This window comes from Dermacentor variabilis, chromosome 1, assembly GCF_050947875.1.
Source record: "Dermacentor variabilis isolate Ectoservices chromosome 1, ASM5094787v1, whole genome shotgun sequence".
Lineage (NCBI taxonomy): Eukaryota > Metazoa > Arthropoda > Arachnida > Ixodida > Ixodidae > Dermacentor > Dermacentor variabilis.
This window is the reverse complement of record NC_134568.1, coordinates 144240738-144267818: the sequence shown is the minus strand read 5'-3', so window position 1 is coordinate 144267818 and position 27081 is coordinate 144240738. Positions and strand designations below refer to the sequence as shown.

Below are 27081 nucleotides of genomic sequence, written 5' to 3'. Positions count from 1 at the left end.
CTTTCTGTGCTGTTTGCTTTTATTGACGATAATTAGCGGTGATGTTGACGGCGCATGTAATTTCTTCCAACGTTTTGTCCAACACGAGAGTGGTGAGTTGATGTTAAACGTTACATTGCGTACACCACTGCTGTTTGCGTAGTAAACAAAACACAAATGGAGAGGTATTTGCTTGAGGCGTTGTGTGCCATATTTCATAACCTTTCAGAGGGTTGAGCGTTGTCATTTCCTCACAGGGAACATCGCATCGTGGCAGAAGCGCTAAACTTGAATTGGGTTATGAGGCTGAACGTGCCAAAACCACAATCGGACTATGAGGCAGGCGATATTGGCGCACACCGGATACATTTTGGCACCGTGGTGTTCTTTAACGTGTCCCTAAATCAAAGTGCGCGAGCGTTTTTTATTTAGACCCCGTCAAAATGCGACTGCCTTGGCCAAATCCACGATCTCGAGCAATTGCATAGCCGCAAAGCTATCGCGGTGGGCACAGAAGTGTTGATTTGAAGTGCGATCACTTCCGTTGTGTCGCCTAGACCCTGCGGTGTGCTTTAATTAATGCGGCTCTGCTTCTGCACGCCCTGCGTAAGTTGTCTGCTAGACATATTTGCATGGTTTTATTTTTCTGAAATAGCAGAAACGCACCGTACCGTACCTTGAACTTAAGTTTATCCAGCGTTTCCTTGCCTTCTCACGTCACCTTTTCCCTATCACGTTCCTCCCCTGCATTTGTATGCAAACTGCGAGCGAAGAGTGGCAAGGCTGTTATTCACTCGTTTCGCGACTGCGTCGGTTCTATACCCATTCTCCGCCTTCTCTCCCCCCTCCTCTTTCACTCTATCTAGCTTACGTGTATACTTGCACGTTGGTAGAAAGGTAAGCGCTTGCGGGGGGTCAGTTCCTCGCGTCCTTCCATGTATATAGACGCTCTGAACCCCCTCCCTCTCCGACGCGGTGTGCCGGACAGCAGCAGCAGCAGCAGTGAGAAAGTCTAAAGAAAAGGTCGCTTTAAAACGTAGTGCCGCGCACGAGGGGCTTTGCGGCGACGATGGCTATGAGATGGAAACAAAGCGCTGCACGAGCGGAGGTTGTCTGCGGCGGCTGCTGTGAATCGCGCCCAGGAGTCACCTAAGCGCTTCCTCTCGCGATCTCCCGATTAGTGTGGCAATCGCGCCACACTTCGCTCCGTTTGCAACGTGCCGCAAGAGACAGATTGCCCGCGCCAGCCAATACATCGCGAAATGAAAGCACGTATACAGCTGCGCTCTAATTTCGCATTACGGATTATCGTATAATCGTCGGATTCCTTTTTCTTTTATGCACTGAGCCAAAATGCAACAGCACCATGCGGTTACAAAACTTAAAGTGCTGAAATTTCTATACTGGAGTAAATGACGACCCCGAGTGGTTGCGCCGGCTACTGATCAACCCGCTACGAACTCATCCCAGCTGAGCGCAGATAATGTGTCGCACTCCCTTGGCGCAGGCTCCAACCAACCTTTCAGGACACAGGGCCGCCGCCTTGAAGAGCAGGCAAAAAGACAGTCAGATATCGTCGCAGAAACGACCCGCCAGTTCTTCCTTGTCCGTGCGCGTTTAACGAGTGACGTGCGAAGGAAACGAAGGAGAACGGGGTTAAGTACCACTCCGGGGCTACAACGATTCCGGAATGACGCTTACGCGGAACTGCAGGCCGCAAGGTAATTTCAGATGCGCCATCAGCATACAAGATAGACTAGAACACGCCTCGCGCGTGATTACTTAATACGAGAAGCTGTAACATTGCGCATCCGGTCGCGAAACGTGTCGTTCATCCAAATACCCGCGTTGTGGAATTAAGTGATGAGGTTTAACGACCCAAAGCAAAAGGGCTACGGATTAATCTCGATCAAACAAGCTTCTCTTAAGCCCACCCAAACCACGGTACACGAGCATTATTGTATGAGCAAAAGGCAGTATTTTCACCGCGCGCGGCACAGTGTGTGCCACACGCGGCCGCCGACAGCTTTGCTAGCCGCGACGATCAGTTAGTGGACGCTGCAACGTCCGTTCAAGGAAACAACGCGCCTACACTCGTCGGTCGGGCGACAACGCTCAATCCGAACACCTGTGCCTCGAGGCCCACAGTTGCCAGCCGGTCGGCACTGGTTCTCGCCGACCCAGTTGTCGCGTCACTCAGAGCCGGTTCAACCGCTGGGAAGCACGCAGAAATGAAGCACTGCTAAACACAGCGAAGCAGAGGAGCGACAGAATCATGGAGGGGAAAAAAAAAAAGAAGTATTGAAGAAATGATGCAGCACGTGGCGTCGAGCCCCCTCGCCCCAGGGCAGCGCCTGCCAACTGATTTTCCTCGTGCTTCCACTACGAGAAGACTGCACGAACGGTCGGTGCTACTCCAAGCGATTTCACCGCCATAAAAAGGGGCGCTGATCGCCTTTCAACAGGAGAGTTTGCAATGGCGGCACATTCAACCTTAGACAACATTCAGAACGCGAGCAGAACACAAAGTTTTACATTTTAGTTTTTAATTTTAGTTTCTACGTCAGAGTTGACTGCCTTGTTTACCTTTTAAGTGCACGTTAAAGAACCCCAGGTGGTCAAAATTTCCGGAGTCCTCCACTACGGCATGCCTCATAATCAGAAAGTGGTTTTGGCACGTAAAACCCCAAATATTATTATTATCATTGTTTACCTTTTTTTTTTCAGCCCTGCCGAACACCTTTATATCAAGTGCCTTTACTATGATATGACCGTTCTGAATTTGGGGTTTTACGTTCCAAAACCACTATCTGATTACGAGGCACGCCGTAGTGGGAAAGACTAAACACCAGGGGATCTTAAACGTGCCCCCAATGCACGGGCTATGTTGTATTTCGCCCCCATCGAAATGCGAGCTTTGATGCCGCGACCTCCGGCTTAGCAGCGCAACACCAGAGCCCCTAGCTAAGCCACCGTGGCGGGTAAATGACCGGTCTAAAGGAAGAAACCAAGGCGCGGCCAGTTTTTATCTTCCATACGCATCGTAAATCCTCCCACATCCAACAATGTTAAACGAATCAGCACGTTTAACGACAAACCAACGCATCCGCTACGCCTACTTTTATAACGAAAACACTATATCGACAGAGTAGCAAACAAAAACATGCATTATTGCGGCATTTCTACGAAATTTCCTGCCAGCCAACGTTTACCAAGATTTCTTTCTTCAATACTGCGGCCCACAGGATGCGCACGTCGGACGCTAAAAGAACAATGAATAACTTTTTTTTTTCTTTATTGCCGCTGCCACAGCTCAATTTTCCACTGTTTATTTCATGGGTGCTCCCTGTTGCCTACATTCTCACGTTTGTGAGCTAGTGTGTTTGTCATTTCTTTTTTTCTCTCTCTCTCCTTCATCCCTCCATCTATTATATATGTAGTAGCCTGTCAAGCATATCACTACAGGATATAACCTCTCCAGTAGACGCGTTTAACTCGGAGGAACGAAAATCTTTTTGTCCACTACTTTATATACGAGTGCACTTTCGTGTGGGGCATATGCGTAATGTTGCTTTCGATTACATGACCGCACGCTTGCTTCGGCTGCGAATTATTCTGGCTTTACCGTTTCCGCACCACGAAAAGCTTTTGTGGAGGAGGTGCACACCCCAGTAGACGACAGCGCCCTCGGAGAGAAAGGCCGACGATATCGCGGACGTCGTTAGAGGCCAAGAAAGATTGCGAGGATGTCCCAGTGGACAGTGACAATGATTCGGAGCTGGAGATGAGAGAGTGACGCATCCAACCGCTTTGAATCCCAGCGCTTCCGGATGGTCGACGTTACCTACGGGTCTCGCTGGGTGAGTACACTCGCATTCTATTACGACAATCTGCCGTCGGTCGGCGGAGAGCACGGCATCGGTACAGTGTGACAGAGGCGCCGACACGAAGGTAAAAAACAATGACGCCGACAGTCGGCAGACCGAAATCGGTGTCGCGTTGGCCTAGTGTGAGTCAGCCTTGTACAGACAGGCATTATTCCGTACAGCAATAGCGCACAGTTTAAGGCCCTTTACTACACGGTGTTAGATACGGGACCGTTTCCTGAGCCTACTTCGAGTTCACCAGACCACATCGAATCGCGCCACAGCTAATTAAGAAGCGCAGAAGCACGGATACCACATTCCAGAGGCGCGGCACGTGCAAACAAGTTGGCGGCCCCCACCTCGTGTGCCGCAGGTGGAGCTATTGACTGCTTGACTCTTCCCGAAAGTTAAGCGAGAGCCTGGCACTGTTCCAGGTAACTTGGGTCCAAGAGGCAAGACGGGTGTAATGCACCGTGAAACCCTGGCAGCGTCGCCCCCACCAGCCTATTGTGACGGCGCATTGCAAGTCAGCAAGGCAAGACCGCAGGGAGAAGTAAGCCCTCGGACAATTGGGGACCAAGCAGCGACTCTCTTCGCCGGGTGTGACACAATCGCACGGGCGCCTACCATTGGCCGAAAATGACGACACCGGAGCGGGCTCGCCGATTGGCCGAAAATGGCGTCACCTGAGCGGGCTCGCCCATTGGCCGAACGTGACGTGTCTTCGAGACACCGAAGAGCTTGAAAAGACACAGACCGAGAGCATTCCTAGAGCATTCCTTGATTCATCTCTTTCGAGCTTCTTGCCACGGGCCGCAGCGTCCGAGTTGCTGCCGGCCCGTAATGACTTTATGACTGTTAATTTCTTGGTCGTCTCACTGTAAATAATGTAAATAAACCTCCCAAGTTTTCATCCCAAAGTCCTCCTCAACTCTTACAACGGCAAGAAAACATCGCCTCGTCAATAACGATTCTCGCGACAACCCATTAAAACAAAATTCGCGTTTTTTTACCATCGCGTCGCTCCGATTTAAAGCGCTCTCTCATGAAGCGTTGTCGTAGGCTTTTCTGGGAATTTTAACACAGGCAGCTTCCGGAAATTATTTTAACTGTTTTGGCCAAGCGTATAGACACAAAAATACGCGGTACCTTTTTCGTTCTTTTTAACAGTTACGCAGCGTCATGCTTTCTGCCGGGCGTGGGTGCACTTCGAGACAAATTATAACACCGCTGCGCGCTGCCGGTGGCGCTACCCACTCTTACTGTTCAAAGCTGCAACAGGAGGGAGCGTCACGTGACAATGGGAAGCCTAGCAAAAAGAAAAAAAAATCATGGGAACACCCACGAGAAAAAACACCCAAGCACGTGATGGCAAGCGCGTGTTTGTCGTCTGTTTGGTGCGCCGCTCGCGTGGCAGTGCGATATATAGCTCAGATGAAATTTGACGTGAACCGCACGTCATAGCTTAAAGAGGCTAAGAAATAAAACTACAGACTAAGACAGTGCTCGGCGAATAATACAGACGTTCCGGACCTAATTGTTTCAGGTATTGAGGACAAGAACTAAAATTATCAAATGCGGCGAGAGAAAGCGGCGGCAATTCTGGTGGCCAGCGGCACACAAGTCTACCACGATTCAAGCCATGTATACTGCATGCTGTCTCCGGGATTCAGCGCGCGCTGCGCGCATTTTCTGTGATTCCCACAGTGAAAGCGGGGAGAGAACAGCGTCAGAAGTGTTGCCTCGTGAAGGCTGGCATGCTCCCTCGTTCTTTTTCTTTCCTCTATAACTGCAACGCACGACGACACCGGTGTCGCGATTATTACAAAGCGCCATACAAACGAAGACATTCGCGGCCTCGTGCGTGCGCTCGAATGTGCTACAGATGAAATGGTAAACATATACTCGATGGGATGCTAACATATGTTGTGCCCATCGAAAGTCAAATTGCACTACACGAGGTCGAACAGAAGCCACTTTATCAACGAAAAACAAGAAACAAGTCGCATTGAAAGGCTAGCAAAAGAAATACGGTGGTGCTTCCAATTTCAGACGTCGGCAACAAAACTAAAGCGGCAAGCTAGACAACTATTTTTGCTTCTTGACTGCGAAATCAATATGCACATGAATGGCGCGCTTGCCAGGAGCCCTCTGTGCGGTAAAACCGATCCGAGAGGTGAGCTCGTGGACCGTGCTGCGACCAAGACGGGATTCTCGGAAGAGAGTAGCAGAAAGCTTACGGCGCAGTAAGGCTGCAGCGAGGAGTAGCAGCGCATGGGAAGCCACGGGAGGCGCCAGCCAAACAAGGACGCCGCGGCGTCAGACTGACCATACACCGGTTTCTCCCCGCACTGGGCTCCCTAACGAGACTATAGGGCTCTGAGCGCATGGCTTCTCCGAATCTGGCCAGGAGAGCGTTCTTCCTCTCCAACTCCTGCAGCGGCCTTGGGCGGGTTCCGAGAACAAACGGGCAGGGAGAGCGCCCAACAGGGCACCGGGGGACGTTCGAACCTAGGCCAAGTCTGGACTCCTACCAAGCCGAACACAAGAACAAAACAGAGCGGCACGACAGCCCGACCCAGCACTAAATATAACCGCGGAGCTGCCAGACAGTACCGCCGTTTCGCTCATTCATGTCTACGCGTCGTTTTTTGTTTCCCCTTCTTTTTCGCACCTCTTCTGTGATGCACGCTGCTGGCCGTCTCACCGTGGAGTCGGTGACGTCAGCAACGCAGCCCGGCACGAAATGGGAGACGCAACGCGAAAGGCGCAAACCCGCTCATTCCGGCCACGTGCCACTGACTGCTGGCGGCGCCGTTGGCGCATGATGGTGGCTACATGGGGCACCTTTGCCGCAACAACCGACGGCCGCGACGACAGGTGTTCTGGCCAAACAACGGCGAAGGCGAGGGTTACATTTCGCGCTAATCGTTGCTCACACATACACGGGACACTCCTCGGGGCGGGCTTTCACGCAATCTTTCAAACAACCTTCCAGCATTCGTGTGACAACGCGGTATACGTTACCGTTTGATTGACGAGGTTTTACGTCCCTATGAGCTAGTACAGCGCTTCGAAGGACGCCACAGTAAAGGGCATTACAACCCTACCAACAAAAACTGTGCCCTAGAAAGCATCTGCGAACGCCGAGCAGTCGTGCCATTGGACCGCCGCACAACGCTGTGAGATTAGAACTCATTCGGCGCCATCGAGAAACGTCTGAATATGTGGCAGAACAACGACAAGGAACGTGTCGTAGACAACGCGTTTGCAGACATGCTATGCCTCCCCCGCAGTGCAAGCCGTACACATGGCCAGCTGCGTGTCGAGTGTTGATTTAGCAGCACACGAAATGCCGCTGCGCAGTTTTAGGCTGTAGGATACCTCCTCCTTCAGCCCATCAAAATAACCTTTGTTGGGGCGCCGGATGCTATAGAGACGACGCCGGCAATAAATACGATCGCTCCCCGCAACCTCAACACACAGAAGTTCAGTCCGCAAGTGGCCGCCGAGCTGCCGTGTTTTGCTGCTGGCCAAGAAGATGCGCGCCTCTCTTGGCACTCAACATCAGCCATCTGCTAGTTCTCAGACGAGTTTACGTCTGCGCTGCCTGTCTCGCGGTCCCTGAATTTAGGCTGCAGAAGACAACTGCGACGTGGCTGTGGATAAACAAGACGCGCGCGGCCAGCCAAAAAGGGTTCAGCCACGACAACCAAGGAACGCGCGTGTTTGGTGCGTGTGCGCGCCCTAAACTGCAACCAGGGTGCGCCAGCTGCGTGGCCAGTGAATTGCGCACCGCTGGCGGTCGATAACGAGCAGAGGTCAGGGCAGCTTTGTTTCGAATAAACAAACACGCCAGGTATTCCTATCTTAGTGGTCAGGTCTACGTTGAGTGATCTCGTAACTCCGATCGCGCGGGAGCACAGAACCCCGAGCGATGCACCTTGGGAGAGGCCACGATGCCGACCACGATGTCTGGCGGGGTCCGTCCGCAAGGCGATCTCAACCGTAAGCAGGCAAACAGTGGCGTAGCCAAGGGATGTGGCACACCGGGCACTATGAAGCAGGGGTCCGTCCGCAAGGCGATCTCAACCGTAAGCAGGCAAACAGTGGCGTAGCCAAGGGATGTGGCACACCGGGCACTATGAAGCAAACACCCGATCTTCATGCAGCGAGTCGCCAACGTGATCGCTGTTTCAGTACACTCGGCAGCTCAGCGGCGGCGGCGCGGGGGCTCGCAATTCGCTCACTACTTTTTAGAACCCGCATCATACGTCACAGCATAAGATTCATTTCGCTATCCTTCGTCGAACTGAACGCCTTCCATTCTAGATTCGCAGTACGGCTGACGCATAGTTTCTGGTATGAATGAGTGTCCTGTGCAATCTCAGGTCACGGCCAAGCACATAAGTGACGTAATCGACATTTGCAACAGCTTCTCGCTGAGAAAACTTGCGCACATTTTATTCTTTATCGATTCGTGCTTAAATACCTATCAATTGAAAAACATCCGATATCACAAAGCTTGTGCCTTGCATGGTTCCTTCATCACATAAGAAGTGTCACAATAAGCGTGCGATGCAGTGGAAAGGAACAACAAAAACGGTAAGATTAAGAGGATGCTTAACTTGGGAGCTCCTACCTAAACCGTGCAATAGCGAAACCACATTGCGCGGAATAAACTGAGCCGTATAAACTGAGCCAATGTCGACTAGGTGAGTTGCAAGCCAATACGTTAACTATCTACAGTTCGTTCTGATTGAAAAGTCTATTTTTAAGAATTGCAGGAACTGAAAATTTCGGAAAAAATCCAGCAGCAAGTTTGCAGCTCTAACTCGGAAATAAAGAAACATTGTAATTTTGTAAACTGCATGCGTCTATCGGAACATTTCAAGCGGACTAAAGCAATGTAACGATGCTACTTTTGGCTATACATATACATTTGTCATCTTTATTGGATCTAACATATAGTTTACATAATTGCGATATTTGTTTTTGGTGCAGATGCTACCGGGACCAGTTTTTCAACTAGAGGCTTTTTATTCATACTGAGACAATCAAAATTCAGCTTTTGGCAGTCTGTAGAATTTTGCTTTCTAAAGGGGAACTTTGGCTCCCGGCTAACTGCGACGTCAACGCAGAAAGGCTCTCATTAGACAGCGGGCTATCAGCAACGCCGTAGTGCAGGGCTCTGGATTAATTTTGAACACTTGCGATTCTTTACCAAGCACCCAAAGCACGGTACACGGACATTTAGCAGTGCATCCCCAACGCAATGCAGCCGCCGCAGCAAGAATTCGAACACGCGACCTCACGTTCAATAGCAGAACGCCTTAACCAGCGATACCCCGCGGCAGGTTGTAAATGTTTTGCATATTGACCAGCTTGAAACACGCGCTTGCTTTGTACTTGTGCCAAAATGTTACTCATAGAATCAGCTACTTTTTCTAGACTGCTGTACGTTGGACGTGCTGTTCGACCTCCCCCATTAGAGATAATTTGCTGCAGAAAAGAACCACCCCTTGGTATTGCTATAAATGGTCACTTCAGCTGAAACAGGTCCCATGCAATCGCATACGCCCCATTCGATTTTATTTGCAACTGCATACTGGGCAGAATCATCTTTCTTTTCCGGGTTCATTTCATCGTTCGTACTTTTAACACTACGCACTGCAATGAGCTCCTGAAAGTAACTGCGGTAAGGAAAACAAAAAGGGGGGGGGGGAGGCAAAGAACCTCACGCGCGCTGCGCCTAGGCTACCGCGTAATGCAACTTCAGGGGCTAATATCTGAGTGGGGACAAGCAGACGAAGCGGAATAATAATAATAATATTTGGGGTTTTACGTGCCAAAACCACTTTCTGATTATGAGGCACGCCGTAGTGGAGGACTCCGGAAATTTTGTCCACCTGGGGTTCTTTAACGTGCACCTAAATCTAAGCACACGGGTGTTTTCGCATTTCGCCCCCATCGAAATGCGGCCGCCGTGGCCGACGAAGCGGAAGTACGTCTCTCTTGCTTCGGTGTGAAGTAAAACAAAAAACACGCAGACATTCCGTTTGTGTGTTTTATTATTTCTCTAAACTTCAATTCGTCAATTCAAGCAACAGATCGCACAGATAACAGATGTCTTGAATAAGTCTCGAAGTCACGTGTCACCACAAGCGACGTCACACTGCGGACACGATTACGTAGGCGCAGGGACACGATTACGACACCGTCCGGCTTGGAGCGCAGCGGCCGCGAGTGAAGAGGGAAACGGTGTTCGGATTGAAATTCCAGATCTTTCCGTGGCGCGTAGCGATGTAATACTTAGCAGACACGATTGTTATCGCGCAATCTATGCTCTGCGCTTGTCAGCTCAAAATGGCCAGGCCTGGTGAGGGACCCTTTACCCCTCGCCTAGTCACGTGGTACTCCAGCGGCGAGGCTCCGAGCGAGCGCAGCTGCGACGCCTCTCCGCAGCGGATCACGTGGCGTAACGTCACACCTGCCACACTTGCACTCCGGCGGCTCAAGGTCATTGCGACGCGATCAATGACGTGGCGTAACGTCACACCTGCCACACTTGCACTCCGGCGGCTCAAGGTCATTGCGACGCGATCAATGACCTTGGGAGACATGGCGTAGTAAAGCTTTCGCTCTCGTTAAAGCGTCAAATCGTTGCTTCCGCGTGGTCTACTGGAACCTTCTGCCAGCATACGGCAACGCTACTCCCGCCAAGTTCGTTTAAGACGAGCCTAATGGGAACCATCGCGTGTTTCTCGCACTTCGCGAACAGTGCATACGTGGTAGCTTGCGCTGCGTTCTCTGCCTGCTAGCTCGCAAAGCCCGTCATGTGTACGTGGGACGCGACGGACCTCCCTGCGTTCGGTGCATGCGCATTTAGATCCCGCAAGATCTTCACGCACGTAGTGCTTCTACGTACGTGGAACTAAAACTGTCTACTGTCACCAGGAAGTAGGGCTTGCTTGCTTTGCTTGCGCATTCTGCCGTAACGATTCAACTAAAACTGTCTACTGTCACCAGGAAGTAGGGCTTGCTTGCTTTGCTTGCGCATTCTGCCGTAACGATTCAATTCCAATACAATACCATTCCTCGTCGCGCTTCGTCAGTATCAGAACGGCGCTCAGGCCGCGCTATCAATGCGATCAGCAGGCCGTGGATGATAAGAGTGGCATAGAATCGAATCGAAGGAATTGCTACGCGATACCGGTTCAGGCTTATTTCTGTACTTACTTGGGTGTTCACACAGAGTTGTGCATACAACGAATTACGTGTAATCACTTGTCATCAATTACATTTTTGGTAGTTTTATAACTGATGAGTTACTTTTTTCAGAAACCAGTCACTTTATTGACGAGACAATAGGCGAGGCAGCTTTGAACATGAATTCGGCGGGAACTACAGTAAAACGTCCGCAGACGTGCCACGGAACAGCCTCGCGGTTGTGCATATTGAGAGAGGCAAATCCGGTGCTGAGTATTTGTTTCCTAACTCTTCACCAGCAGAAGTTGGCCGACGAATTGCACTGGCATTGCTATGGCTCAATGCGGATGGCCACTTTACACAAAAGTTGCAGGAAATCGCCTGCAATTTCCAGAATAGTGTGTGGAAGAATTTTTTTTTCAGCTTTTCATTGGCGCTACCGGGAGTGGCTTCTTTGAGCCCCTGCAACACTGTAGCACTGCGCTTCATAGAGGACACAGACGCGAGCATCGCGACACTGAGTAACCAAAATCTTGCGCGCAAGGCGTTCTTCCATTACAACACCGCAATTCCTTCCAGCGCGCACATTGAGCGAGTTTTCAATGTCGTAGCCCCTAATGTCTTCGCAGCAAGAGATAACAGGACGAAAATTTTGAGAAGCAATTGTTAGCAATTATTATTGTGTAAAGGGCTGCAGAGGATGCACTGAAAGAACCTGGCCAGCTTGTTCTATTGCACTTGTTAAGCTGGGAGCAATGTAACAGAAGTAATTGATTGCTTTTTAGTAATTATTACTTTCGAGCTCCAGTAAATGGTCACTGTAATGCATTGCATTTTTTGAATGAAGTAATAAATTGTGATCGGTTACTTTTTTTTTCTGTAACACGTAGCAGTACAGTCTGGTGTTCAGCGACAGGAAGAACTATCTGCATTTGGTGCAAAAGGCCAGAGTCACAGCTCATCAAAAGGGTGCTCCGCTCTTAACCTAGCAACTTCATATGAAAAGGGGGAGCGAATAGCGCTGTCGAGTCTCTGAAACAGTTGTGAATACCCTTTAATCTAAAACTGCCACGCATAAAACATTAGAAAGGTCTCGAAGCCTGCTTCTGATGAGTGATGAAACTGCATATTAAGTTAGAGCTCATTGAACGACAAGCGGGGACTGCAAAAATAGAGATGACAAAACAAAATTGGCTGATGTGGCACCAAGTCATTTTCAACATGCAGTGAGGGGAATGTTGATAAAAATTTCACTTAGTGCCGTCACATAATTTGTTTTAACTCAATAGCGGTTTTATTCTGTTCATTAGCTTAATGAGTCAATTACATAATTATTCGAGAACCACGCATTTGAGTTGCTGTGCCTAAAGCTAATGGGCACAATCGTAAGTTCGGGACCCTTCATTCATAGCAGCTTGACTTCGTAAGACTTGAGTCGTGCTCCAAAGCAGCAGCACCGCCAAAATGCTTCAAAGACTTCTCATGTACACTCTGAAACAATGTTTACACCTTTTGGAATAAGATATTATCAGCGTCATCTGTCCCGTTTGCGTTTACTTCCTTGAAAACTCAAATGCTTCAAAGACTTCTCATGTACACTCTGAAACAATGTTTACACCCTTTGGAATAAGATATTATCATCGTCATCTGTCCCGTTTGCGTTTCCTTCCTTGAAAACTCTGCTCGCTACTTCACTGTCAAGAATGCCACGTCACGCTGATAACGCACATGCTGTTCATAGCCTGAAAGTATGGGGTGAGCAGAGTTGAAGGAGCAAGGTAGACAATTATCGTTTGGGGACAAGATAAGCCCAAAAGGATGCAAACTTTTTTTAGAGTGTAGCCTTGTACTTATCCAGCACAGCATTTTCTCTTCTTCACTATGTACAGGGTATGCAACATGTTTGAATTATTAGAAATTTACACCGCAGCACTGCCCAGACAGACATATATAGGAGGAAGGAAAAATATAGGAGGGAGCATCACGTCATGCAGCCAGCCTTGGCAAGCGATTGCTCCGTGAAGCCACAGTGGTGGCTCCACATGTGACCTCTTGCTTCGAGGTCACGGAGCAAGAATCAAGATTTGCTGAGACATTTGGTTCCCAGTAGCTATGCCAGTAGTTTTTATTCAGTGCGCACTTGTTCAGCTGCCCTGCCGTGACTCTTCCTGCAGAGCGGGAGCACTAAAACCAACCGTGCACTTTCACGTGCAATCACGTGTTGAGCCACCAGGTGTGGCTTCAATTGTGTTGCAGTATGTTCCCTCCCATCTTTTTCCTTCCTCCATGGACACATACCGCAGGCTCACACATTCGTAGCAGAGGCTCGGGGTTTTTAATACCAGAAACCGAGAGATGAGGCACTGAGGGCGCTGCTTACCGGCACATTTGCAGCCCTATCTGGGAAGCACAACAGGCAGCAAGAAACTGGACATAGGTACAGCGATGTGAACGCCAACACAGCGTACGGGTAAGGAGAAAGAGAATTAAGATATAACAAGAACGAACGGCAACGGCAGAAAAATTTGTACATGGCTAATAGACATTCACTTACATGAATTTGCTCCAGTGATCATGCAAGTTATGTTATAGGTTTTCATGAAAAGTTGGTGAAAACAATAGCTATGAGAAGATTCTAGAAGCGCCAGAAAAATCTTGCATTATGGCCTGCGTGCACAGGAAAGACTGCATGATCAGGTTAGGAGAAAATTGAGCTGTCTCACACGTTTCACATGAATCTTTCCAAAATTGAGAGTCCGCATGGGGTCTAACACTTCCGTTAGTATTCAGTACGGTATTAGGCACTTGTTATACTTTGCAAGAAAAAAAATGTGGCAGGTATAACTCCCTTTCATTATGGCTACAAACAGGTGCAAGGTTCTACTTTCATTGCTTCTAAACTCCTAACACAGATGTTTATTAGTGAAAGCTTACTATACATGCTTTCATTTCTAATTGAAACTCCTGTGAATGCTTGAATACTGCTGAGGTGTTCCCTCCACGAGCAGATCCTGGCACATAAGGAGACTAGGTTACACAGCCAGTTAAACAGGCTCCACAACACTCAGCAGAGGAGCCAGAAGACCCTATTAATGGCTGGCAGGTTCCCAAATATGGCTAGATTCTGAAGTTTGTTGAACACAACAGTAACACTGTACGTCAGGTCTGTAATGACTATAAATAACAGGTCCACCACAATTTTACAAGTTGCCTAAAGCGTGCGTATGACTGAATTCTCACAGTGCAAATATGCGTAGATGTGCAGTATTAACCAAAAACACCATTTTACATGTTGAGTAAGACAATGGAGGGAAGTTGATTCCTCATGAAAAATTGTCTGTCCTTTCTTGACAGCTGCCAAGCTAACTTATCGTAGTCAACTTTTTCCAGTGATATGTACTGCATTTTAAGCTAGCTTGACAAACAACTGCATCTGTGTTGCCTTATCACATGTAAATTGAGGCGATCATGACCCACATTTACATGAATGCGACAGTGTCGCATCGCATTTCTAGCGCATCGCATTCATGTAAACAGCGGTAATGCGGCAGGTGAGGGTAGATTTACGGGCGCGAGTAGACTCTCGCGGAGCATGTAAACGCAGGGCTGTCGCATTAGGAATTATGGGAAGGAATTAGCTGCGGGATTGCCATGGTGGTGAAGCTGCGAGACAGCAACACCCGAAGCAGAAGCAAAATGGCGTCTTCCCCGGCAACTTCGCTTGCCACAGCGTGCTCTACGCGAAACTATTTCTCGGCACTCAGCCAACAATGTGCACTCGGCCCACTACCGGAAACCAGTTACACCGGAAATCGGCTGCACTTCATTTATACGACACCATGTGGCGCTACGTTCTCGTGAGAGTTACTGCACTACATGTAAACGGTGTCGCATCGCCTTTCCCAAATGCGCTTGGAAATGCGATGCGCCACATGTAAACGGGGCTATGGTGAATTAACAGATAAGCCATGTATTTCTGTTAAATAACTTGGAAGCTAGAAAGAGCACACATGTCCAGTTGCTTGATGCTACACATTAGAAGATCACAAGAGGGCAGTTATTACTCATAGAGACACAGGAAGAAAGTTGACTTCAAATTCAACCTTAGTTGAATTGAAATGTCTCTGAAACTGAAATGACTGAAGGTAGAAGTGAAGGAATTACTGACAGTAATCATAGACTACTGTCAATAATCCAAGCAAAGAAACCTTGGATGTTGAAATTGATAAAACAAAAAGATGCACATTTCAAAGAATTTCTAGGCACAAGCCGAGTTTAAGAAATTCTGGAATAAAGTAGGAAAAGTGCAATATTCTGAGAAATTTTCTAATGTTGAAACGCTTGGAAAACACTAAGCAGTTTAGTTCAAGTAAACAATCAGCCAGAGAATGTAGAAGGGTTAGAATAAATAATGAGTCGACATCAGGCACGGTATTGGCCGAGGTTTTTGACATTTATTTTGTGTTGCTGGTGAATAATTCCTATGACCCTCGTTGCACAGAGTAAGTAAGTGAAACTAAAAGTCATCAAAGTGCATTCCTAAGCCCCACTAACACAATGAAATCTACAACACGTTTCTTAGCCTTCAAAATTGCAAAAGCTGCAATACTGGTTATTTGCAGATTCACCCAGCAAAGAATGAGCTAGACCTAATCGGTCCTGTATTGGAGCATGTGTACAATCTTTCGTTGGCGAATGGTCCATTTCCTCGGCGCATGCAAATCGCGAAGGTAAGAGCCCTTTTCAAATCTGGCGACAGGAACGAGCTCTCAAATTATAGGCCAATATCAATCCTCCCTATTTTTTTTAAGTGTCTTGACAAGTGAATACAAGAATAACCTCTTTTTGTAAAAAGCAAAATGTAATTACAGATTACGGATTTCGGTTTAGAAAGGTTGCTCAACAGAAATAGGTTCACTGATACAAAAGTGATAATTATGCGAGGCTTTGAAGACAATTTAGTTACTCTTGGCATCTTTAATGATTTTTCAAAGGCTTTTGGTACTATTAATCACAATACCCTACTAACACAACTTGACATTTATGGCTTTAGGGGAACATTCCTGAATTTAATTAATAGTTGTCTGCAGTATCAGACCGTTGTAGATAACCACTGTTAAAAAAATTTGCCTATATTCGCTGAGGCTCCTCAAGGAAGCATACTAGGACCACTATTGTTAAACCTGTATATAAATTATATAACTACTCTCAATATCACGGCACAATTTGTTATCTAGGCCAACGACACTAGTTTATAACTTCTAAAAACATGCAAGAATTGCGAAGTGTTGCCAATGATACACTAGAAGAAGTGGAGCTCATTAAATTCATTAACTATTAATACTACTAAAACAAAAGGCACGCTTTTTCAATCAGAGAACAAAAAGCAGATCATCAATGGACATCTCAAAATAGTAACTTCTTTGGTAGAGATAGCACCATCAGTCAAAAGTTTAGGTGTAATTTTCTAAGAGATTATGTTGTGGAATGACCATGTTAACATTATTGATAACTTGCACAAGTTATTAGAATATTAATAAGATTACGCTTCCTTTACCCATCAAGACTGAAGCTCATACTTTATAACTTTTTTATTATCTTGTGTTACCTACTGTCATCTCGTTCCATTCATCAACATTCCATTTTTATTGCAAAACAAAACCATCTGTATAATTTCAAGCTCATCAGTCGACGTGCATACTGATCTTTTTTTTTGTTGATTAGATGTAATGCCAATAAAATCATTCTGCATACACTTTTACTAAAACATTTAACAAAAAAAAAAGGCAACACCAATTTTTCTTGAGTACTTGTCAAGGCTAACATTAAATACAAGCAGATGCAGCACATGTCACAGAGAAAGTTGGCATATGCCGCCTCCAAGAACAAACTATGGGAACCAAATGCTGTGCCATGAACTGCCACCTTAACTCTCTTCATTAATCAGCATATCTATCATTTCAATTAGGTGCTGAAACTTGTCGTTCATACTTTTATTTCCGTGTACGCTTTAGTGCTTTTGGTTGTGCTTTAAATGATAAACATGCATGTTAAGCCACAATGGCATAGTGACTTGTGTAATTTTGTATTTCTGTGAATGTTCCCCTTGTGAAAAGTGATTTATGTTGTCTGCATTTCATTGTTTTTCTGTAACATGTATGATCTGCATATTCCTGCATTCATGTCGGTGTTTTTGCTGGTGTGCAAAAGTAACTTAGTATAAGTTGTCCAATTTTATCCCCACAATGTCTATTGCTATACTGTTTTACAGATACATGTGCTCATGTGTTATATTTATGCACATATTGTTACCCGTTGCCAAAAACCAATAAGGACACAGACCTAGACAAGCTGAATTTGTGGGGTTTTTCTGTGTCCCTCTCATCTGTACATTTTATAGACGTGAAAATAAAGCTCTAAGTTCAAGTCCAAGGGCACCTTTTAAAGGTCCATCGGACTTAACCCTAGTTTCTTTCAGGAAGCTCCTGGTTGGTCGTCAGCCCTAATGGTAAGAAATGAGCACTGTACAACCTTTCAAAATTTATAAACTGCCATGCACCTTTAACATTCTTTCAGCAGGTGAAGAAATGTACCACAGTGTGACATGTTTTCAGTTCTTGGCGTTAAGACAACCAAGAGTGTGAACAGAAGCTTGATGACAACGCGAGAGGAGACTCGTACCCTTCAATGTGAGAATATCAATTGTTGAGTTCTTAAACTGTCCTGCTCATATGGCCAGCAGGCCGCATGTCAGTACTGAACTTTGACATTAGGGAGCTTTAGGGTATTATGCACCCAAAGTTATGGGACCAAACTGCTGGGTGTACAAAAGTGTGCAAAAAGAGCACAAAAGAATGCAAGCAGGACATGTGTTTTGGGTATGCAAACCAAATTGGGTGCGGTATTTCTAATGTTGAATTTCAATGGCGGAGTCGAAGCAAGTTTTTCTGCTCGTTGCGGAGCAAGTTTGTTCCAATGACAGAGTGAGGGCGTGAGTAAGGTGTTCCAATGAGAGAGTCGGAGTGGATTCAGAGCGGGAGTCACTCCGTGGAGCAGAAAAAGATGCTCTGCCAAAATCGGCGGAGTGGACCGGAACTGTGCGTGACGTATTTCCTTTACCACATTTGTCTGCTGGGAGGCGCCACCGGTCATGACTGGCGAGGAAGCAAAAGCTGCTGCACGCTTGGCGAGATATCCCTTCCGCACTTTAAAAAACAACAAAAGATGAACGGCGCTGAAGAGACAAGTGACGGCTGCGGTGGTGCTGGGAGCAAACAGCGGAAGAAAATGACAACACGCAAGGTATCCTGGGTAACTCAGCGATAGAAGTTCCGCTTCCGCCTTGCTCCGGCGGCGCAGGTTGTGTTCCACTCACGGATTTGGGGGCGTTGCTCTATGCCAGAGTCGAGTGCTCGCTCGCCGAGTCCGTCGGCCACTCCGACTCCGCTATTGGAATTCAACGTAGAACTCCCTATTGTAGGTCACAGAACCTTGGCTTGGTGGTGTGTAGAGAATGGATGATGCACTTGTATGCCTGCCACAATTTGCTTATTCGAGCCAAGTGACATTTACAATGTCAAAGATGAATATTGCAATTTGTTGTGTTTATAAATGCAGGCACGATCACTGGGGTTGCTGATTAAGGTGAAAAGCCACATTAAGGAATGAAACACTAGTGCAAGTGAATGACCTTAATTATGAAGAGGCTGACATCATGAAGACAAAATGAAGCTTGGGATACACAGGGGAACTAGATGGCTCAATGCATGCCGAGGAGCAGATAGAATATCTTTGTACTGAAACTGTTACAAGGTGATTAACTCCATTGATAACAGAATAACTTCAGCCATCAAATGTCAGTCTATGAAGCCTGTTTCACATAATGTGACTTTTATTGCACCACAAAGTGCGATTTTGGTTGCATGCTACGGATATTGCAGTCGCAGGTGTCGACCCCCTCCCCCCCGCGGCTGTGACAACCCGTTGGCTGCACATCACACAGATTACACCGATTTTTCGTCAAAATTGCACCGAGACCCATGAAAACAATTTCTCAGCTTGTTTTTGGAAATGGCGTAGGTCGCTCAACACAAGGTTTAAGAAGCTTTATCTATATACATTGGCTCAACAAGCCTTGAACAGTGCAACTAATGGAGTGGAGCCGTGGACTGTGTGAGCAATACGTACCACCAGCAGACGATTGAACAAGGCATATAAAAAGTCTGTCACGTTCAGTTCAGCGATTTCTATGCATTTGAGTGCATGCTACGTTGCTAATCAAGGGACGCTTATTTTTCACGTTGGCTTCCGGTGCTTATAGCATGTACTTTTCCGTGCCATTCCGTTATTACCATGTGCTGCAAGTTGTCAAATGCTGTTTAGAGGGGATATGACATGAAAGCATAGTATCCGACGTTTAAACATCGCGCTATATTGATGATGATGATGATGTGTGACCATTTAGTTGCAGTCTGTTGGTTTCGGCTTTCATGCATATTTCTCCCAGGGAATTCTCGTTTCAAGGCTCTGTTATTCCCGCTTCGAGATGCGACTGTTTATCAAGCTCGCAATGCAAACGTGCTAACTATATATTGTAATGAATTTTCTACAATAGCTTATGTAATGCTTTGACTAGGAGTAAACAGCATTGCCAATTTGTTTTCAAAGCGTTAACACACGATAAGCACAATTTAAACAGTTTTATCTCTTTTTTTCTGATCTATCATTTCTTTCCAGCATAGAAACTAATAAACCTTCAATGTGCTGCAAACTATCCTTACTACAACTCATGAACCCTCTCTTTAACAAGTAATTGCATATTGCACTTCATTGCACTGAACTACTTCTGTATATGCTGGTCCTAACATACTGTAGTATTCTAAGAAACTACTTCGCAGTAAACATCCCTGCCTTTTCTTGCTTCTCTCTCTCTACCTTCTCTAAAACACATGCAACAATGTGAAAAGCAGGCAAACGTTTTTATAAACAGTAGATAACACATTAAACAAAAGTAAATCAAAACTGAGCAGTGAAGTCAGCTGGTTCCAACCCTTCCGGCGAATGATAGCATCTTTTCAAGTGTAGCTGGATCTTGCATGTCCACAGTTAATAAAGTATGCAGATTTATCGCGAGCCATAGGCCATGCCCAACAAGGTGGAGGCAAAAGTTCTTAATGAGTTTGCAATTACATGTACTACTGCATAAATACGTAACCATATCTCGTCAGTACTACCTCTATAAAATTAGTATTGTGCAACTTGCAAGATATACAAAAGAGAGCATGACACTTGTGTATCTGGATCTTGTTTTTCTCAGATTGTTCTGCATTCTGATGATCTGGCATGTGTGTAGACTCCCCAAAATTCTAATCAGCCTAGCTCATGCAGACTCAGACCGAGTCAAAACTCTACTTAGCCAAGCTCACATAACTCAGCCTCATAGGTCAGTCCAAGTCTTAATAAGCTGACGTTTCAGTGAGTTCACCGAACTATGTATACATTACACGAGATTAAAGTTGCCCCATGTATGATGCATAAGCAAACATTGCATAGTAGTTTATGTTGCATCGGAAAAATATAGACAACTGTACATACTGCAGTTAGTTTTATAGAATTTAATTGGCCGTTGCATGAAAGCTTTGCCTCATGTCGATTACAACAAGTGCATTGGATCTGCATCATATTTTTTGACGATGCTGTTGGCTATCTTAGCCATTTCTGGGTGACCACAATTTGTACATTTCACCATGAAGTTGAATAACTTACTGTGATGCAATATATAAAAAAAGCATGCTTACATCACTGCAAGTACAACAATCAGAACATGATACAAACACATGCACATGATAAGATGCACATGAATGCTAAATACATGTACAGACTGAATCACACTTTGGCCAAGTTGGTTGCCATCTATTGCAAAAGGAAAAGCACAGGTCAACACTGCAACGAGACCCCGCATAATCATGCCGCTTGCCAGGTACCATGGGCTATAGGGGAAACATACATGGAACTTATCGGGTACCTCAAGGTAGCAGCTATGGCCGCTGTTGCATTCCACAGTCGTCCACTCAACCACTCAAGTGTGTTCAGTCTGTACTTGTACTTAGGCACACTTTTTAATGTCTATATCTTAAAATTTTGATGTGGTCTCCTCAAAAATTTCACCATGTTTGGATTCTGAAACTTGCAAACGTGAACAGTTTTATTCCATTGTTGCTCATGAAGAAAGCTCACATAAAAGCTTAGAGGTATTGTCAAAACAATATGTAGAACAGAACAATATGTAGTATGCTATTGACATTAAAGCAGCTTTTCAACAGTAAGAAAAGGAATCAATTTTCCCTATCTTGAGCATTGGGTTAAAGCAGGCACTTCATGCACGCATAAAATTTTCGTAATAGTACAATCCGTTTGGGAATACCAGAGTAGATTGTACCACGACGTGTTCCTTGCACTTTCTTATTTTGGTGGAATAATCTAGTTTGAAATGGCTCCTGTTAACATGCTCTAACATTGGTCTAATACAGGTTATGTATATGACTAGCCTAACAGATTGAGACACTTGCATTAATTTTCAATAAAGGAACCATAACATCTGCTCCAGTTGCATAGGTTTCTGGTAACCTGGAGTTTTCAGCCCCTCCTTAAATATATGGGCTGAAGCAGGTGCATAGAGGTGCACAGATGCATGTGCATAGAGGCACATGCATCCAAACGAGATTGGCCGATGGTTACGATGGCTTCTACTTTTCACTTGCCACTACAAATACAAAATTTTAGCACTATTTTGTTATTAAACAAACGGATGTACTCCTAACAGCAATTTTAATGTTTGCCATGGGGCTACGCAGCCACGCTACGTACTGCAGCATATTGAATTAAGCTTCTCGATACAGATTAACAGTAAAGTAACATTGCGCTCAAGTGCAATCTACAGCAGTGCCATGCCACACCTGCCTCAGCAACAGGTGAGGTCGAACCCTCGGCTCCAGCAGATGCACTTGCATACATATGCCACTTTCCAATTCTACACAAATTCCTGCACATAATCATTCTGACGGAGTACATTCAGGACATTTACCTGGCATAGTTCGCTTGAATAGGTAATCAACCAAATTGAAGTGCTGTCCTCTAAAGCTAAATGTCACAGACGCCAACACGGACGACATATTAGCTCGCACACGTTCGAAGGGCATAAACGCAAGAGATGGCAAAGAGCAACAATTAACCAGTTAATAACTACAGGCCAAACTCGCGGCATATCACATGTTCCTACTGAAGCTGATGAAATTCTTGGGCAATTTACGATACTACCGTATCCCTATTCTATTAGTTCGATTGTTCAATCAGGTAAAGCTCACCTGAAAAAATTTTTCGCTTCGCTCTCACACACGAGAGAAAAAAGAAAGCAAAGAAACGCGTGCGAATCGCATAATTTGCATGCAACCGCCGGAGCAGATCTATAGGATTATAAACTTTGATTCCTTATAGAATAATAAAGCCAGTGGCACATCAATAGATAAAGCTTAGTAGTCTGCTGGCACATAATGGCGCTTTCGAACGCGGAACGATAGCAGAGAGGTCGGTCCATATTCGCAGTCATATCGTATACAGAGGGTATAAGCTATTTATAATTACCCTTATCTAATGCACAAGAAAGTAACGAGAACAAAGTGGGCATAACTGACATTTCAGAGCGAACGACACGTATGAACAAACGGTACAAATGACGTACAACAAACCTTGATGAAGGATGGCTTGTCGGACAGCAGCCGTCATAAGAGCACGTGCATGCCTTGCAGCGAAGTGACTCGGCAGGGGATGTTCGGAAATGGTGGCAACCTAGCCAGATGACCGGGAACAGATTCCTCGCCTCCAAGCTGACAGAGATCAGAAGAAACGCCATTGTACCACAGTTTACAGCGACGCAATGTCAAAGAGTAAACGGCCTTTTTCTGGCTCATTATTTACGTAAAAACGCCAAACGGACTACTAAACCTAACACGGGCGCGAGCTCCAGGCCGCATTTAACTCAAGCCTCACAAGCGGGAACATTGCGTGCAGGCGCGCGGAGCAGAGCACGCTACTGGCTCGATGTTGCCATTCATCCTATGCCCGAAACATTACAAAGAAACCACCACTACCTACTGAAAACCATCCAAGATGGTACCAGTTAGTTGAGTACATGAATGTGGACATGTGAGAAGGGTATGAGACGCACCCAGCGCTCCGATGCAGAACTCGCAGAACATGCCGGTAACCTACCTGCGCAGATGACTTCAGAGGCTCCGCCAAAGGCTGACACAGGCTCAAGGTAATTAGTGTTCAGAAAACAGACGTTGTTATCTTTGCTCTCAGCTTCAGCCCTGACAGAACCTAACGGAGCTATTCCGCGAGCACCACCAGCTGCAGAGAGATGTCGCGCAGCGCATAGAGACGAAGGGACATCGCGCACACACAGGAGCCTCGCTTATCCTAACACTGTGACGTCATATAGCAACCAATCGGAGAGCTTCGTAGGTGTGCTCACATCCGCACTCTCCATATCGCCGACAGATGGCCTAAATGCGTTAGCCAATTTAAAGCCAATTTACTTAGAATATAGCATGTATGCTCTTTTGGCGCCGGCTGAGCATTTTTAGGAATGTATGGTTTGATATATTCGGCTAAATTCATTACTTAGGACCAAATTTTTGCTGAATTCGTGGCGACATATTTCGTAGCCGTACCGATATCACACAAAACTTACACAGCCTTGGGGTTAATTCTATGCCCGCATCACTGCTTTGATAATTGAATTGTGGTTTTCCAGACGGAATACATTCCATAACAAAATAACCCTTTAAACAACCATCTAAAGTTCCGCACAATGGCGTTTTAAATCCCTGATCGCAGAGCCTTCTAACGCTGGGATGTGCTGCCATCCAGAATCAGCAAAGGGATACGCTTGCTAGTTCGCCCGCACATGTGTTGGTAGATGGCAGCACCGACACAGACGCAAACTACGAACCTTCACCTCCCCCTCCCCCCCCCCCCCCCCGTTTCTATAACTGCTGAGCAGATAAGTGCAAAGTATGTTCAACGAGTTTACGCCTTTGCTGAAATAAAGCACCTCTTTCCGATGCCAAAATAAGTGACGAGGCACAGTACTCACTTTCACTGCGGGTAGCACCCAATAGCTTGACTCAACAGCGAGAGCTTCGCAGTTTCTTGAGGCAAGAAAAACATCCCACGATACTGAATTTCAAACTCTTTAATGAATTCCACAATTTTGAACACCAATGAAAAAAACGCATGTCGACTGACCATGGCTTACGTAACTTTTCACTTTTACAGCATGTAATAAGCGAAGTAAAAAAAAAAATCACTTGTACTGATAATTGTTCAAACACGACAGCAGAAAAATCACAGGACACTGCTCATAAAGTCGCAGTAGTTACACAGGCACACCAAGGCAGGTTCATATGCCTCGATCAGTGAAAAGGTTAGAGATGACGGACAACGTGTCGAGTGAGACTCAATAACACGCTCGACACACAGTCGGAATTCTGTCAGCGACAGTGCAGTGGGAATTATCAGCCCACAAGCGCAGACAATGCGCCCTTCTTTCTTGTTCAAATCATTTCTGAGGCAGACAGGGCACACCACGATTTCGCTGCTCCACGTGTGCACAGCAGCGTCAATTTCCTGATTTTGCAATGCAAGCATGCTTTCATACTGTTTCCAAACGTTCAATTCTTCCTCCAGCAACGCAGCAAGAGTTTCTTCCATTAATTGTTCGTTCAATTGAGTGTCATCCCACGGTAGTCCAACAGCAGAATTTTCTTCATTCCTTGGTAAGAAGGTTGTAGACGAAGCTGCAGACGCAGAATGGAATTTGTCCAACTCCTCCCTAACAACCTCTGTAACTGAGTAACGGAGCTGTTGCTCGCTGTGACATGCTTCTCCAGTACTTCTAAATGAGTCGAACAAGGCTTGCCTTCCTTTTCGAAGCCTCTCCCTGCATTGGTTGCGGTACGTTTCTTTCCAGGGCGGCGTTTTCGACTTGTAAAGCATCTGGTGCCGCGAAAGTACATGCGTGCAAGGCGACGCCATCTTGCTCAATTGGTTTGTACGAGCAGCGACTTCGCTTGGCTCGACTGCTTACTCAAAAGGATACGCAATATATAAAAATATGACGTTTTTAATAGCTCAACTGGCTGAACCTGCAGTTAGCAAAACCAACGCCTCCTTTACTAGATGCCTGCCGCGTTGTCCGGTAAACTCGGTTCCGTGCCCTATCTCTTTTCTCGTCTCTGCGAAAAAGCAAGGAGCGCCTCTCATGGCGAATGGCTCCCTTTTCTCGTCTCTGCGAAAAGGCAAGGAGCGCCTCTCATGGTGAATGCCTGCAACTTCGATTACGTGCTGCGACCTCTGAGATTGCCATGGCATCTGTCACTGTCTCGGAGGCCCGCGATAACGCTCGCTAACACACGCCCGCCATTATTACTCGCCGGCGGAACCATTCAGCAGCCACTGCCACATCCGCCGGAAGTTAAAAAGGCAACGAGCGCCGCCTCACGGAATTTATGCTGAACTAAAGGAACCGCCGCTACAATGGGAAAGCGAGCAACGCGGCGGTCATCCAGCCAGTAAAGGAGGCATTGGCTAAACCAACGTTTGTAGGCAAAACCATAGGCTTTGATATCTGTTTTTGTTACTCAGAGGAAACCATTGTTGGAGCGTAGACTTTTGGACGCCACTGGAGTGTACTAGATTACGGTTGAGCGGGACGAGCGGCTGGGGCGGCGCAATGTTTCTTTGCAGTAAGGCGCGCGACGACGAAAAATATTGTGGCGGCGCTGCGAACGAAGTGAATTTAAGTGGATTGGGCCGCATCAAGGTCGCACCAGGCCCCGCACACTCTCAAGTTCAACAAATGGCCACAGAGGGCGAAAAATCAATCGAGGCGCGTTTCAGCGTAAGCGCGCAAGTGGAGCTACTGTAATTTGGTCGAATACTTTAATTGGTGCTTTCTCTGCTAGGGGCGCTGAACATGCTGATTTCTTTAATTTACACAAACCATTGACATGAACAATCGAGGTGTCTAAGGATGTTTTTTTACCTCAAGCAAATAGGCAGTTCATTTTTTTTTAAATTTGATTGTTGAAGCTGCTTTTTAGTCATAGCGTCAAGGTTTTTGCACTTGATTAACCACCGACAGCCGACAGCCTATTGGTATCGATGTGTTTCCTGGCCGTTGGCGTTCGAATACTACGGCGGTAAAACATTTTCGAAAGCATGCTGGTTTCGTCTGCGAGTCATTACACAGACTTGCTGTAAAGAGGTCTACTCTTGGCAAAAAATAGTGCCTCATTTTGTTTAGGCGTTGATTATCATAATGAATGCGGCGGAGGTTGACGGAATACGCTTGAAGGTACGTTTTTATGCCGTTGATCTCCATAACACCGTAAGTACGCAAACCGATGTCACAGAACACCCGATGCATCATTGTGTGTTCTCCGTCATCGCTTGTTTGCTGTACGCCTACTAATTCTTCACTTCTTCTTCAAGTGCTGCATCCTCCTTTTGTCCTTGTTCTCTTGTGCTTCACTTACAGTATGTCGTTCCGTCAGCTGTAATGCGCATTTGCAAAACCAATACGTTTGATAGGACGCAGTGGTTATCATAGTTTCCAGAAGAGGGTTATAGCGCCGAAAAAACACAACACACAGCAAGCGAGACGGACAGGCAGTTTTTTCGGCGCTATAACCCTCTTCTGGAAACATGCACCAACTAGCCCCCCAACAAGTATTACTCGGTTATCATAGTTTCACTACACATGTATTAAGCTGGCACATGTGGTTCAGATACAGATACCTGTATGCGGACTTGCACGACGTTGATGCGGAGATTAGGATAATTATGACACCCGTAAGGAAGAGGCAGCTGACGGCCGTAAGCTGTTGCGTTCTTCTCGCCAAATTACCCGGCCTGGTAGTGCTCTAAAGATGCTGTATAAAAGTGACACGCGGTGACAGGGAAG

General features: G+C 46.3%; 2 protein-coding genes across 3 annotated transcripts in view; both read right to left on the bottom strand.

Annotated features, from left to right (window-relative positions):
* The window catches only part of LOC142585837 (influenza virus NS1A-binding protein homolog), a 100416-nt gene extending 76897 nt beyond the window's left edge, over window positions 1-23519 (bottom strand). Inside the window, exons 1-2 of one of the 2 annotated variants that reach the window (XM_075696917.1) lie at window positions 23322-23519; window positions 22792-22936 (exon numbers count right to left, since the gene is read on the bottom strand). The gene's annotated coding sequence lies outside the window, so the exon portion shown is untranslated. The remainder of the gene's footprint in view (window positions 1-22791; window positions 22937-23321) is intronic. The other variant, XM_075696909.1, reaches the window with a different exon arrangement.
* A 775-nt stretch (window positions 23520-24294) lies between these two features.
* LOC142572183 (RPA-interacting protein A-like) lies at window positions 24295-25184 on the bottom strand. The gene has a single exon (XM_075681119.1). It carries the CDS (start codon window positions 25149-25151, stop codon window positions 24462-24464), a length of 690 nt encoding a protein of 229 aa, XP_075537234.1. The 5' UTR covers window positions 25152-25184; the 3' UTR covers window positions 24295-24461.
* Between the last annotated feature and the right edge of the window lie 1897 nt (window positions 25185-27081).